Consider the following 13,688-nt stretch of genomic DNA (forward strand, 5'->3'; position numbering starts at 1 on the left):
AGAAAGGGGGAAATCTACACATTTCTCACTTTCCTTGAGTTCAAATGGATAGAGGATGGAGAAAGTGCAGAACTCCACTGTTCCACTGCTTTAGTGCATGAGAACAAGCTGGGATTTAAGCTCCAAGTTGAACCAATGAGTGACACAATGCTTAAAAGTCAGTCCCAAGCTACTATTTTAAAAAACTGCCTGAAGACCAAAACAAAATCTGTAGAACTAAAAGCTGAAAATGGATCCGATGATGATAATGAAACAGCAAAATTGATAAATATGCAGTATTTATATCCATTGCAAAAATACAATCAAATCCCTCAGCCCCTCCTTCATGTGCAGTCATAACTCATGCATGGTGTCCCATTGATTTTGGAACTACTTGTGTGAGAAAGGACGATGAACATGAGCAAAGAGTTGCCCCCCTGAGCCCGGCATGGCCTCATCTTGCTGCCATTGAATTCAGTGGGGAAATTCACACTGACTTCACTGGGAACAGGATCGTGCCCTAACTATTTGCATTTTTCCAAAGCGGTACCACAGTGGTGCTAGCTTTATGTTTACGTAATACAATGTTGTACAGGTCATAAATGTTTGGTGCATTAGTCTAGAAACAAAAGCATTCCGTACAATCTAGATATACTTGTATTTTGTGCATGAAGCATTTTTTCCTCCCAGTTTTCCTTCATATGCTTTTTTTTTCCACTGCTCCCCTCTTTTCTTCAAGTTGAATTTATAAAATTTAATTTACAAAAAAAACCCCCAATCTTTTAACAAATACTCCCTGCCATAACCAAGATCGCGTGAATTACATGGCAAGAAAATTGTACTGGTATAATACTTCATGGCCTACGGTAAACCAACGAATGAAAGCCTGGCCCTGCTGAAGTTTTGTCATTGACTTTAATGGAGCCAGAAGTTCACCCCAAGTATTTGCCTTAACTAAAGCTTTTGAACACAATCAGCGTACATGTTACTGTACCAGCACCCTGATCTCGTAGGCATTTATGCACATCCTTAAACTGAACCACGTGCATGGTCCCTCTGAAGCCAATGGGACTTACTCACGTGCTTCAAGTTAATCATGTGCATACATAGTTTCAGGATCAGGGCCAAAATCCTTACTCAGTCAAAACTTGATGCCAATGGAGCATTATTGCTGAATAAGGACATATTTGAAGGCCTTAAACAAACCTGGAGCCAAACAGAAATCAGTGGAACTGCTTCCATGAGTAATACTTTCTTACTTGAGTAAGGACAGCCCAGGTCGCTTTTACTCAGTGCCATCCCTGTGGTGCAACTCCTTAAACTCACTTACACCTGGGTAGAATTTGGCTCATCAGCTTCAGTAAGTCTACTCAGCTTTCAAGACAAGTCCCTCAGTTATTATTCAGTCGTTATGCAAAACCTCCATTGATTTGAACGAGTAAAGGATTCAGGATCTGGTCCATTGAATTGAACTCCATTAAGCTATCCATTCCGAACTGTGCTTTTGACTACAGCAGTTCTTTTCTTATTCCTGCCTCAGTTAAATAAAGAATTCAACACACACACACACATATATATACACACATATATAAATCCCTCCCCACCATATTCTGAATCACAGCTTTTTTACAAATACGTATTAAAGATGGTCAGAGTGAAGTAGTAATGCAGTCCATGGAGCGCTGGGACAGTTCTCAGGCTGTGGAAGGCTGAGTGACGCTCTTCTGACTTGAGCTCTTGAGACTCAGGACAAATGTGGAGGAGTTGCTTTTTTTGCTGACGCTCAGGTCACATCCTTGCCTGGCTTTTAAATAGCGTGTGGAGCAGCAGAGGAACCGGTGTATAAGGTCGTGGAAGAGATGGCCCGTGAAAAGCATGTAGATCCACGGGTTGCAGCAGCTGTTTAAACTTGCTAGGAGCATGGCGATGATAAATGGGGATGCTGCAAGGTAGAAAGCATAGCAGGAAAACAACGTGAAAGTGCCATTCAGTGATCTTTCGGCATTGGCAAGAAAACCTGGGCACGTCCAATGAGAAGAAATTGTGCCTTTTCATAGAATCATAGAATATTAGGGTTGAAAGAGACCTCAGGAGGTCATCTAGTCCAACCCCCTGCTCAAAGCAGGACCAACACCAACTAAATCATCCCAGCCAAGGCTTTGTCAAGCCTGACCTTAAAAACCTCTAAGGATGGAGATTCCACCACCTCCCTAGGTAACCCATTCCAGTGCTTCACCACCCTCCTAGTGAAAAAGTGGCTTTTGGAGATCCTGATCCCAGAATCCACCTACATCCTCCCCAACATCCTGGCCTGATTCCCATGTCCCCAGTTGATCAACACACAAATTTGTGAGCCCAGGTCTCGCTGATTTAATGCTACTATGACAAACCAATGGAATTTCCCCGCAAACTCTTCCATAGTCCAGTGCAGAACAAACTATGTCCCTTTGAGCAAAAACAGCTCGATTGCTGCAAGTGGCAAAAAAGAAATTGTGAAAAAATATGGGGAAAATAAATCAATTTATGTTTAAGACACATTGTTTTTAAGTCTTCCCCAGGGTAGAAGCCATTTTTCCCCATCTCAGTGAATTTCTTGGTCCTTATTTTGTGTTATGCTGAAAAGCTGAGATACTCCACTGCTCGGCAGCTTGATACCCACTTGCCATTGTCTGATTAGGAAGTGAATAAGCTCTAAAGAAGTTGTCATATCAAAGAGATAGCCGCTTCCTTGCTTTTCCATCCTTCTACCTATCTTTTTCCCTACTAGCCAAAATAGAAATTACCAGTCATTTTGTGTGTTCAGGCTGTAGCCCGAAAAGGCCTAGATTGCATTTCTAGATCATCAAGGCCATCCATAGACAGCATTTGCTCACATTCAAGCCACCTAATTAGAGCGAGTCGATTTTAGAGTGGGAAGAATCTGTCCTTTTTCTTTGACATTTAATTGAACATTTTCATACTCAAAACTTTGCCATTGGAAATTATGGTTATTTCAAATTTATGTAATGACATCTAATTGCATAACCCCGCTCCTTCAATGAACAGTTAAATCGGGGCGGGGGGAGGAGGGGAAGTGGATGCAGGTGGCATTGTACCAGACCTATATGCATCTGACTGATTGTCAGTATTGCAAGCACACAGAATACATGGCTTTCCACCCATAGGTGCGGTTTGTACATTGAAAACACAAGCTGAGTGAAGTCTGCCAGTTCAAGAGTGCAGTTTTGGGGCAGGGCAGGGAAGGTGGGGGGAGAGAACCCTTTGACAATTATTTTTTAAATGGGGTTCACGCATAGGCATGTTGCTATTAGTTACCTACAGTTGCTTGCATAATTCGTTGGTCTTCCATCCTAATTATATGCCCATACCAAGAAAGCCACTGAAACCGAATCAGTGCCAATGGAGGTAGTCAGTGGGTTCAGCTACGAATATCCTCATTGCTGATCTTGCCCTGCCACTTAATATGGAGCAGCTGACGATGATGATGATGAGAGTAAAAATGTCAATACACCACTCTTCAGTCTTCCTCAGCATGACTTACAAAGCATGTTTACCAAGGAATGCTGCTACATGGTCAGGGATCAATAAAATCACCAGTCGCGGACAGGGGCTCCAGAACAGGGTGGGTCAGCAGGCCATGGCCCCACCATTTTTTACCTGCCTTAAAGGTGAGTGACGGAGGACAGGGGGCGGGGTCTTGGGTAAGGTAGGATGAGGATGGGACCTTGCGGGGAGGGGAGGAGTGCTCCTGGTCACTGAGCATCCAGCCAGACAGTCTTCAGGACATAGCTATAGATTGATCTGGGTGACACTGGATCTGTAAGGCGGCTACATCCCTGTGGGATTTACCTTGAGAAAGATGAGACCCTACTGTGGCTGAAAGTCATTTAACCCTTATGGGGTCTCATCCAATGCCCAGTGAAGTCAGTGGAAGTCCTTGGATAAGATCAACAAAGCCCAAGCAGATGACACGCATGTGCATGAGGGATGAAATCTACCGCCCAGGCCAGGGCCTGAATATGGGACTGCACAGTAATTCAGTCTCCTTGCTCATTCACTCCCTGGCTTTTGTCCTAGATTAGCAACAAGGTTGGGGCAGGCTCCACTTTTTGTAAAGGAAACACCAAACAGAAACGGAGATTTAAAAAAAAAAAACTAGCTAAAGACGGGGGCCTGATACTGTGAGGACCTGAGCACCTTCCACTCCCAATAGTAGAGCTGGTCAAAAGCTTTGAGGAGACGTGTTCTCAAAAAGCTGTTGAAAACCGAGGAGGTTTGGTTTCATTCCAAAGTTTTCACAACTTTTTTCCATTTCTCCATGGAAAATATTTTAAATGAAGTATCAGAGGGGTAGCCGTGTTAGTCTGGATCTGTAAAAGCAGCAAAGAGTCCTGTGGCACCTTATAGACTAACATTCTCGTCTGTTAGTCTATAAGGTGCCACAGGACTCTTTGCTGCTTTTACAGATCCAGACTAACACGGCTACCCCTCTGATACTTGACACCACGCAAGGCACCGCATTCAGCCGTATGGAGTGGAAATCCATCAACCTCATGAAGAAACTTGCACAAGTACAGACAGATACCGTCTTCCTTTCCAAATGCAAGCGGATGGACATCACACCAAATGGACTGAAGGTGAAAAATCCACTGCTATCTACCTACTACACAGACCACAGTGAGAGATTATGCCATACTCTGTCAAAGAAACTGAGGAACCACCTGATCAGCATCCACGTCTGTTAGTCTATAAGGTGCCACAGGACATTTTAAATGAAAATTTTCATACTGAATTTTTGGTTCCTTTATCCCCATTTCTCACTTTTTTATTCCCCCCCTTTCTTTGGGGAAAAAAGTAATACAAAGGGAGGAGTGTAAACTATCTGGTGTAAACACAAGAGATTAAAATGGATGAATATTTTAAACATACATATAACTGCTTTTGAAAATTCCCATAAAAATATTTCTAGCCAGTGGGATTCCCAGGAGGAAGATGCAACCATGAAAAAGGACTCGAAGCTGCGGTCTGAGTGGAGCGGGGTGTCGTAACACTAGGTAATGCAAATCACAGAAAAATATAGCAAGGAGGGGAGCATATGTTCCCCTGCTGTAAAGTTAGTAAATAATATGAGTCAGGCAACAGATGTATGTACGTGTGTGGGAAGGTGGGAGGGGCGTATTTTAAGAACATCCTTATTTCACTTCTTTTTTGAAATGAAGTCAATAGTATTCCTTATGTGTGAATCATGTTTCATGTACCTAAAAGTTTGCAAGATCAGGTCCCAAATTAGTAATGTAGCAAACTAGCAAAGGACCTTTTAAATTCTTTCTTTAGCGCCCAGTCTTTCATTCCTTACACGCTCCAAACTTCCACATCATAGGGAGTTGGGTCTTTTCAAGTGACGCAGGCTCAGGCCTCTTTTAAGCCCCATGACGAATGCAATAAGACACAATGCAAAGCATAGCACACGCAGTAAAGCATAGCACACACAGTAGTTGCAGAGGAGCCAAACAGATTGCTTTGATACTGGGGTCACTCATTCCTATTCACGCTGTCAAATTATCAGCAAGGTGCTGGAGGGAAGAGTGTTGTTTGTTTAATTCAGTGTAAAGGGAAGTCAGCTGAGTTAGCGATAGAGACCCCTGAAAAGTAAAAGAAAATTCTAAACTCTTGCCTTAGACTGTAAACTCCTTGGGGAGGGCACGCTCTCTTTTTTCTGTGTTTATATAATGCCTAGCACAATGGTGTCCTGGTTCAGGACTGGGGCTCCAAGGTGCTAACGCAACACAAATAATTATTAATAATAATAATAATTGATAAAGTATTTAGCCTAGGTTTACATAGGAGAACTGCTCCATGATAAAAGGAAAATCTGACTTTAGAGGAAAAGGTTCTCCAATTTTCCTCTGGAGTACAAAGGCAGAGATTTTGACCCTGTGCATTATAGCTGGATCTTATTTATCAAAAACATGCAATTAACATATCCACTGGACAAGTTTCTAAACAAAGTAATCTGGTCACGTCCTACAGGTGGCAATATAACTCCATACGCGGCAGCCTGCTCATCGCAATAGGTTTCAGCATCATGCAAAATGACACAGAAATGTTTTGCTTCCAAGACAAAATTAAAAGTACGCTTCCGCGTCCATAGAGAGGCATGAAGGGGAAACACTAGAAGGTGACAGTGACTAGCTTACATCAATTTAGGGTAACATTGCATACTCCCTCACTGTTTAGATACGGTGCAAACACACTCAGAGAGTCAGTTGAGGATTTTTTCCTCTTCCGAGACCAATAACTCATTATCTGTTTGATAATTTCTCAGACAGACTTTTCGAACACTGCAGGTTCTGGAGCCCTGGAGTCAATTTGCAGGGGGACAATTTAGGACTAATTTGGAAAACCATTTGCTATTCATTTGTTTGTGGCCTGTTCCAGATCCCATGATGATGGCTTTCCACATGGTGGCTGATAAACATTGTGTTCATTAAGAAACAGCGCACCATGCAGCCTTTGAAAACATGTTTCCTTCCTCCCAAACATCTGGCCCCCTAATAATTGTGTGTTCAAGCAGAGGGCTTTGTTTGCTGTTTGTTAACTTCTGCAATTTACGCACATCATGTAAACCATTCCAGCTATTTGTGACTCATTCCCTTTCTTTTACTATTATGCCCAAGAAACCCAGGGACATTGCGCAATGGCACACAGTGCAGTTACATTTCGATTGATTGTTACACCTCTTTGCACACATCTCTTGAATCCTTCCTTCCAATGAGATACACTCCTTTGTGCAAAGAAACAGAAATCCAGAAAACAGTGCACACCCACACAAACCTACAGAGGCAAAACATATGGCAAAACAGACACTGAACCCTTTGGAGCCTAATTCATTCTCAAAGAGATATCAGCTAGAACAGGGATCGGCAGCCTTTGGCACGCAGCCGGTCAGGGAAATCCGCTGGCCGGCTGGGATGGTTTGTTTACTTGCAGCATCCACAGGTTTGGCCGATCACAGGTCCCACTGGCTGTGGCTCGCCATTCCAGGCCAATGGGGGCTGCGAGGAGCAGCACGGGCCGAGGGACATGCTGGCTGCCACTTCCCGCAGCTCCCATTGGCCTGGGACGGTGAACTGCACCAGTGGGAGCTGTGATCAGCCGAACCTGGGGACACTGAAGGTAAACAAACATCCTGGCCTGCCAGCGGATTTCCCTGATGGGCCGCGTGCCAAAGGTTGCCGATCCCTGAGCTAGAATCTGGGTAATTGCCAAGGACCTGGGGGAAACCACTAGTGGGCACTAGGCGAGGGAGCAGGTAGATTTTTTGAATCAGTTGGAGGTGAGCATGTGTTGGGTTTGCTGAGCCCGTCTCACCCCACCACCACCACCCTGTGAAAGCCTTACCTCTATTTTCCGCTCCTGCTGTGCCCCCCACCATTCCCCTTTGCTGACTGTCCAAACTGCTTTATCTGATTTAGAAGCAGCAGGAGCAGGGGAAAGGGGCATGAATCAGGAGCCAAGACTAGTGGCTAAGAAGTACCCCAGAAGTTTTCTATAGAGAGACAACACCAGCACTGCAACAAGTAGGTTGGAAGCATGAGGCACTCTACCCACCCAGCAGTGCTGTTTCAACTGCTGGGACTTGGCAGAGAGTTCACAGGGGTCTTGTTTTGTTTAAGGGAGAAAGCAGAGTGAAAAGGGAGGCAGGGTGCTTGCTTAGTGGTGGAAACGTTATATCCACTGGGTTCAAAGGGTTATAGGATCCCAGACTGCTAGTAAAAAATCAATTATGTGTGCTGGGTGCTGTGTCCCCCTTGAGTTACTGCCCCTCATCAAGGCTAAGAGCCTACTACTGCTGCTAGCTAAGGGAATTAGTTAGTCCTTTAGCTCAAGTGGTGGAAACGTGCACTTTGGAAAAGGAAGTCAAAGGTTCAATACACACTATTGACACTGCTAAGTGTTACCACCATTCACTGTTCCTAATATAACTCACAAGAGGTTTTCCTCCTGTGCCATTAGAGCCTATTATATACTGACAGGTTTCAGAGCAGCAGCCGTGTTAGTCTGTATCCGCAAAAAGAACAGGAGTACTTGTGTCACCTTAGAGACTAACAAATTTATTTCAGCATAAGCTTTCGTGAGCTACAGCTCACTTCTTCGGATGCATAGAATGGAACACACAGACAGGAGATATTTATACATACAGAGAACATGAAAAGATGGAAGTATGCATACCAACAGGAAAAGTCTAATCAATTGAAATGAGCTATCATCAGCTGGAGAAAAAAAAATCTTTTGAAGTGATAATTGAGATGACCTATAGAAGGTGTGAGGAGAACTTAACATAGGGAAATAGATTAAATTAGTGTAATGACCCAACCATTCCCAGTCTCTGTTTAAACCCAAGTTAATTGTATCTAATTTGCATATTAATTTGAGTTCAGCAGTCTCTCTTTTTGAAGTTTTTTTGTTGCAAAATTGCCACCTTCAAGTCTGTCACTGAGTGGTTAGAGAGGTTGAAGTGTTCTCCCACTGGTTTTTGAATGTTATGATTCCTGATGTCAGATCATCTTTAAGGATAGGTTGTAGATTAAAGATGATCCCTCACTCTCACAGATCTTGGGAGACAGGCCAGTCCTCGCTTACAGACAGCCTCCCAACCTGAAGCAAATACCAGCAACCACACACCATACAACATAAACACTAACCCAGGAACCTATCCTTGCAACAAAGCCCGATGCCAGCTCTGTCCACATATCTATTCAAGTGACACCATCATAGGACCTAATCACATCAGCCACGCCATCAGGTGCTCATTCACCTGCACATCTACCAACGTGATATATGCCATCATGTGCCAGCAATGCCCCTGTCATGTACATTGGCCAAACCGGACAGTCTCTATGCAAAAGAATAAATGGACACAAATCTGACATCAGGAATCATAACATTCAAAAACCAGTATGTATAAATATCTCCTGTCTGTGCGTTCCATTCTATGCATCTGAAGAAGTGAGCTGTAGCTCACGAAAGCTCATGCTGAAATAAATTTGTTAGTCTCTAAGGTGTCACATGAACTCCTGTTCTTTTTATTATATACTGGATGCTCTTGCTAAAATAACATCCTTTGCTGTAGACAAAACACCTGGCTCCCATGCCCGATGAGTTGTTAACATGCTCTGCCTTCAAAGTCTGCTTCTTCTTAGGTAAAGCACCACAGTACCGATCATTTGACAGAGTAAATGAGAACGAGTGGCACAAACATGCAGGCCCGGAAAGCAATCATCGGTTCTGAATTTGAGTCCCAATCTACAATTCTATCCTGTTCTGAAAGGGAGCTCAACAGCACGACAGAGAGTTATGTTTGCGAGGGCATCATTAGCAAGCCCTTCTTAGCAGATGTTTAAAATAAGGACCCTTCTTATCCCACTAGACATCTATAAAGCAGATGCAATTACCAGTGTGAACAACCAAGACAAATGTGGTGAGCAGCTGGCCAGGACAAAGTTCCCATTGGATAATCCCTGCACCAGCAATAAGGAGAGTAGAGAGAAGACTAAAGAACTGCAGATACATACATTGAGGCACAGCCCCTGTTTCAGATTTACTGGGGACATGTAAAAATCTCCCACGGGGGGGTTCAGTTTTTATGCAAAGTAATTTATCACTGAAAGGAGCTTGCCCAAAGGAGGGAGAGGAGCATCTTGTGTGAAGGCAGGAGCTGCATTGCCCTACGGGCAGCTGTGAAGTCAGCTGCTGAGGAGCAGGCTGTCTCCAGTAGCATTAGTGTGTCCGCTTAGCAGTTATTTTTCCATCATGTTTATTTTACACCCCCAAACCAAGCAAAGGTGCTAGCCCTCAGTGAGGGCTCTGGCTGGGCCAAGTTTCTGTTGATCTGTTTAAAAACTGCCGTTCCCAAGATATATTTCTTTCACTCTCCCCTACCTCAAAAAAGGACTGAAAAGATTTTCCTCAAACTTTCCGACTCCGATTCAGAGCACAGAGTGAGAATAGAAAGCGTCAGCCTGAAGGGGAAAGTGCTTTCGAAAGTACTGGGAAAATAGGGGGTTGTAATGGATTTTACTGCCTGTTATCAGCCTGAGCTACTGCAGCGTTCCTGAATGAAAAATGGCACTTCGCCCTTTCCAAAATGTTTTCGTTCCAACTAACTAATAAATCACTGGAACATTAAGGGAAACGTGCTACTTACAGCCAGCATCAAAGAGCAACGCAGTGCGTGTAGAGAATGGAGAGAAGAGAGAAAAGGAGCGGAGGGAAGAAAAGGAGGAAGGAAAGCAAAAAAGAACAGAGCAGAGAGGAGAGGAGAGAGAAGAAAGGGGCATTGAAAGGGAAGAGAAGATGCTGGGGAATGTGAGAATGAGATATCAAACCAGCTGGTTTCAGGGTCTCTCACCCTCAATTCCCCTGCCACTGAGAGCCGATGCTCTGTGTTGCTGATACATTTAACATTATTCATGGCCAGTACCTGATATTTTTAAAAACCCAGCACTCGGAAGTATATGCCTGCAAAGCACCGCAGAAATTAATGGGGAAGCCATCTCTAGGCATTATTATTAATGAAGCTTGACTCCTGTAAATGACCTTGAATTTACACTACAAAGAAGATGCCCAGTACAGGTGAGCCGGGGACGAATATTCTGTTTTGCAGCAAATTCCGAGGTTTGTATGTTTGTTCCACATTGGAATGACAACCAAACCTCTCAATTTTTTTGTTTGCAAAAACAGATTTGTGTTGGAACATCCGGCTTTGCATTGAAACCGGAGCTTTTCTGTTTAGGAAGGGGGTAGAGTGGTGGTTAAGGCCCTGGCCTAAGGTGTGGCAGACCTATTTTCAAGTCCCTCATCTGCCTGATTCAGAGCAGAAGTTTTCAGATCATTACCAATCAGGTGATGCTGAGACTGGAACCTGAGTCTCTGATTAGTGCCCTAATCACCAGGCCATAAAGTGCGAGAGAGTCTCTCTCTGTCTCCTTGCTAAAAACATCATCCAAACCAATGCATCTCCTCAAAATGCTTCCGCTTCAGCTAAACGAAATTTCCCCAGAAAAGTTCCACGTGCCTAACCAAGAGGGCTCCCCAGGTCCCCAGCCTGGCTCCCTGACACACCCAACTCTGCAGGGTGCCATTTCAGCAGACATGCTCAAGCTGCTATAGCTATGCCATGCTGACAGACAAAAGAGGGAAGTGCACATTGTGTGCAAATGAGAATTGTCTTGGCAAACAGGGAGGGAAACTGTTTTCCAGGTCCAGGTTTCAGTTCAAGACCCAGAGGAGCTGATTCTGGTTTCTTAGCCCCCAGAAAACCAGGAGTGACTCCAATGAAGTGTCAGAACTGCATGCCTTGGATCAGATGCAAGTCATCAGTCTCTCTCCTTTCAGCACCCTAATGAGCCTCGATTCAGACTGAAATCTCTCTACCACCCCGATCACATCTGGAATGGTTGTTTTGCAGCCAACTGATGTGTTAATTATTAGTCACCAACACTAACTATTACATGCAAATATATATTTTCTATATATGAAATGAGGGAGAGCTTTACCTTCCTTGGGAGCATTCTTGTCCCACACGGACCACATCTGCACAAAGAAAAAAGGAGTCCAGCACACTACGAAAGCTAAGACTATGACGAAGGTCATTTTGACTGTCCGGATCTTGGCTTTAGAAATTAGCTTGATGCTGCTGACCCTGGAGAGGGCCGCACCGCTGGAGGACAGGTTCGCGTTGTTCTCGTGGGCCGTTTTTAGCTTCACGTTCTGCCAGATTTTGAAACTGATCAAGCCATAGCAGACGCTCAGCATCAGCACAGGGATAATGTAAACAGTCAGGGTTATCCAGGTGATATATGCTTTGGCTCCCCAGGGCTGGATGAAATCTGCCCAGCAGTCATACACTCCATTGCCCACGTCCCGAAGGGAAAATATGTGGATCTGGGGGATGCTGACCAGCAGGCATAGCAGCCAGGTGAGGACGACAGATACCCGGTCAGACCTCCTGTGCAATGACCTCAGAGGCTGACAGATGGCCAGGCACCGGTCGAGGGACATCAGCAGGAGCATGTAGGTGGAAGCAAACATCCCCACCACCTGCAGGTACTTGACCAGCCGGCAAAGGAAATCCGGCCCATAGAACCTGAAGGTGATGTCCCAGATGAGTTGGGGCAGAACCTGGAAAATGGCCACCACTAGGTCAGCGATGCTCAGGTGCTTCATGAAATAATACATGCGGGAGTGCTTGTGCCGGGTGGTGCGGATGGCCAGCAGCACGCACAGGTTGCCCGTCAGAGCGAGGAAGAGGATGAGGCAGAGCACCGTCACCTCCACCTTGGCCATGTCCTCATTCCTCTTCAGGGGATCAGTGGTGCTGTTGACCCCATAAGTCCGGTTCTCAAGGCTCAGGCTGGAGTTGATCAGTGAGCCGTTGATAGTCCACAGGTCGTTCCCTTCCAGGGACAACTTCTCCATGGCCAGCCCCGTCCCATGCAGCACTTTGCACCAACAAGGGTTTCGGTGGGGGTCTCCCGTGCAGTGTCTCCCCTTTACAGCCTCCCCTTGCAGGAGACCTAATGGTTTTCAGCTCTTCTCTCCCGCCTCTGGAACTCCCCTTCCCCCCGTTTCTTTTCTCTTCTCTTCCCAAGTTTTGATTCCTTTCCCTCTCTGTTGGTTTCAGTAGTGGTGACCGCTGGCCTGGGAGCTTGTCCTCTCTTCCTTCTGGATGAGCCAAGGGGAGCCAGTCTCAGTCCTCCTGAGGCAGAGACACTCCTAGCAGCCAAATCCACCTCATCCCCTCTGAAGGCACTTGGCGTGTCCCCCTCAAACAGAAACAAAGCAAGGGAGGGAGCATTACAGCAAACCAACGTCACTGTCCCATCTCAGTAGAATTGTCTCTCCCTCCCCATCCCCTTCAGAGTCACCGCAGGGCCTTCCCAGGGCATTGCTTTTTTCCTACTGAAATCCACATTTCAAGAACCTCTCAGTCATTTTCCCCCTCATTCACTTCACAGCAACAACCAGTCAGGAGGGGTCGGACACGGAATCATTGGATTTCCCTCTCCCACTTGCAGTGGGTTTTTCCATCTTCATCTGAAAAAGCCCCAAGGCAGAGCTGGGGACGTAGACCAATCAAAAATACTGATAACGTAACAGCTCAAAATAAAAAGGTGCTTTCTTACCTTCCTCCGCTCCCTCCGTTGGCAGCTCCCAGCTTTCCTTCTTGAAGTTGCTGTTTTCTGCTTAAAACACAAGACCAGGGAGTTGCATGCTCAGAAGAGTTCAGGTGAGAATCCCCCCACTGTGAGACTGCCTGGCTGCTCCACAACTTTGCTCTCAAATGAATCCAGGAGGTGAGAAAGCAGGGAAGCGGGGGAGGAGGAAAGGAGACTGGAGTCAGCCCTTCAGGAGTCACTCATCATGGATAAAATATGCTGCTGCTGGGGTATCTACATACTGTACAATTGCTGCATTTATAGTTCTATCCCCTAGGTGGCGAAAGAGGCCACTGCTTCACCTGCTCGTCTAAAGAATAGCTTAAAGAATTAGGCACTGGGTGCTGACGTCAGTTACACTGGCATAAATCTGGAGTAACTGCTCAGGGTGTTAGTCTGGATTTACAATGGGGGTAACAACGGCATTAAAGGAAATGTTAACGTTTCCCTCTTTAGTTATAGTTGCTCTGTCTTGTGCTACATTTTAAT

General features: G+C 45.2%; 1 protein-coding gene across 2 annotated transcripts in view; it reads right to left on the reverse strand.

Annotated features, from left to right (window-relative positions):
* OXTR (oxytocin receptor) overlaps positions 1 to 13,688 on the reverse strand; it is a 60,673-nt gene continuing 46,985 nt past the window's right edge. Inside the window, exons 2-4 of one of the 2 annotated variants that reach the window (XM_045022872.1) lie at positions 13,167 to 13,223; positions 11,538 to 12,806; positions 1 to 1,921 (exon numbers count right to left, since the gene is read on the reverse strand). In XM_045022872.1, the coding sequence (XP_044878807.1) occupies positions 1,674 to 1,921; positions 11,538 to 12,459 (1,170 nt within the window). In that variant the 5' untranslated portion in view covers positions 12,460 to 12,806; positions 13,167 to 13,223 and the 3' untranslated portion in view covers positions 1 to 1,673. Of the gene's footprint in view, positions 1,922 to 11,537; positions 12,807 to 13,166; positions 13,309 to 13,688 lie in introns of those variants that run through there. The other variant, XM_045022871.1, reaches the window with a different exon arrangement.

This window comes from Mauremys mutica, chromosome 7, assembly GCF_020497125.1.
Source record: "Mauremys mutica isolate MM-2020 ecotype Southern chromosome 7, ASM2049712v1, whole genome shotgun sequence".
In the NCBI taxonomy this organism is placed as follows: Eukaryota; Metazoa; Chordata; order Testudines; family Geoemydidae; genus Mauremys; species Mauremys mutica.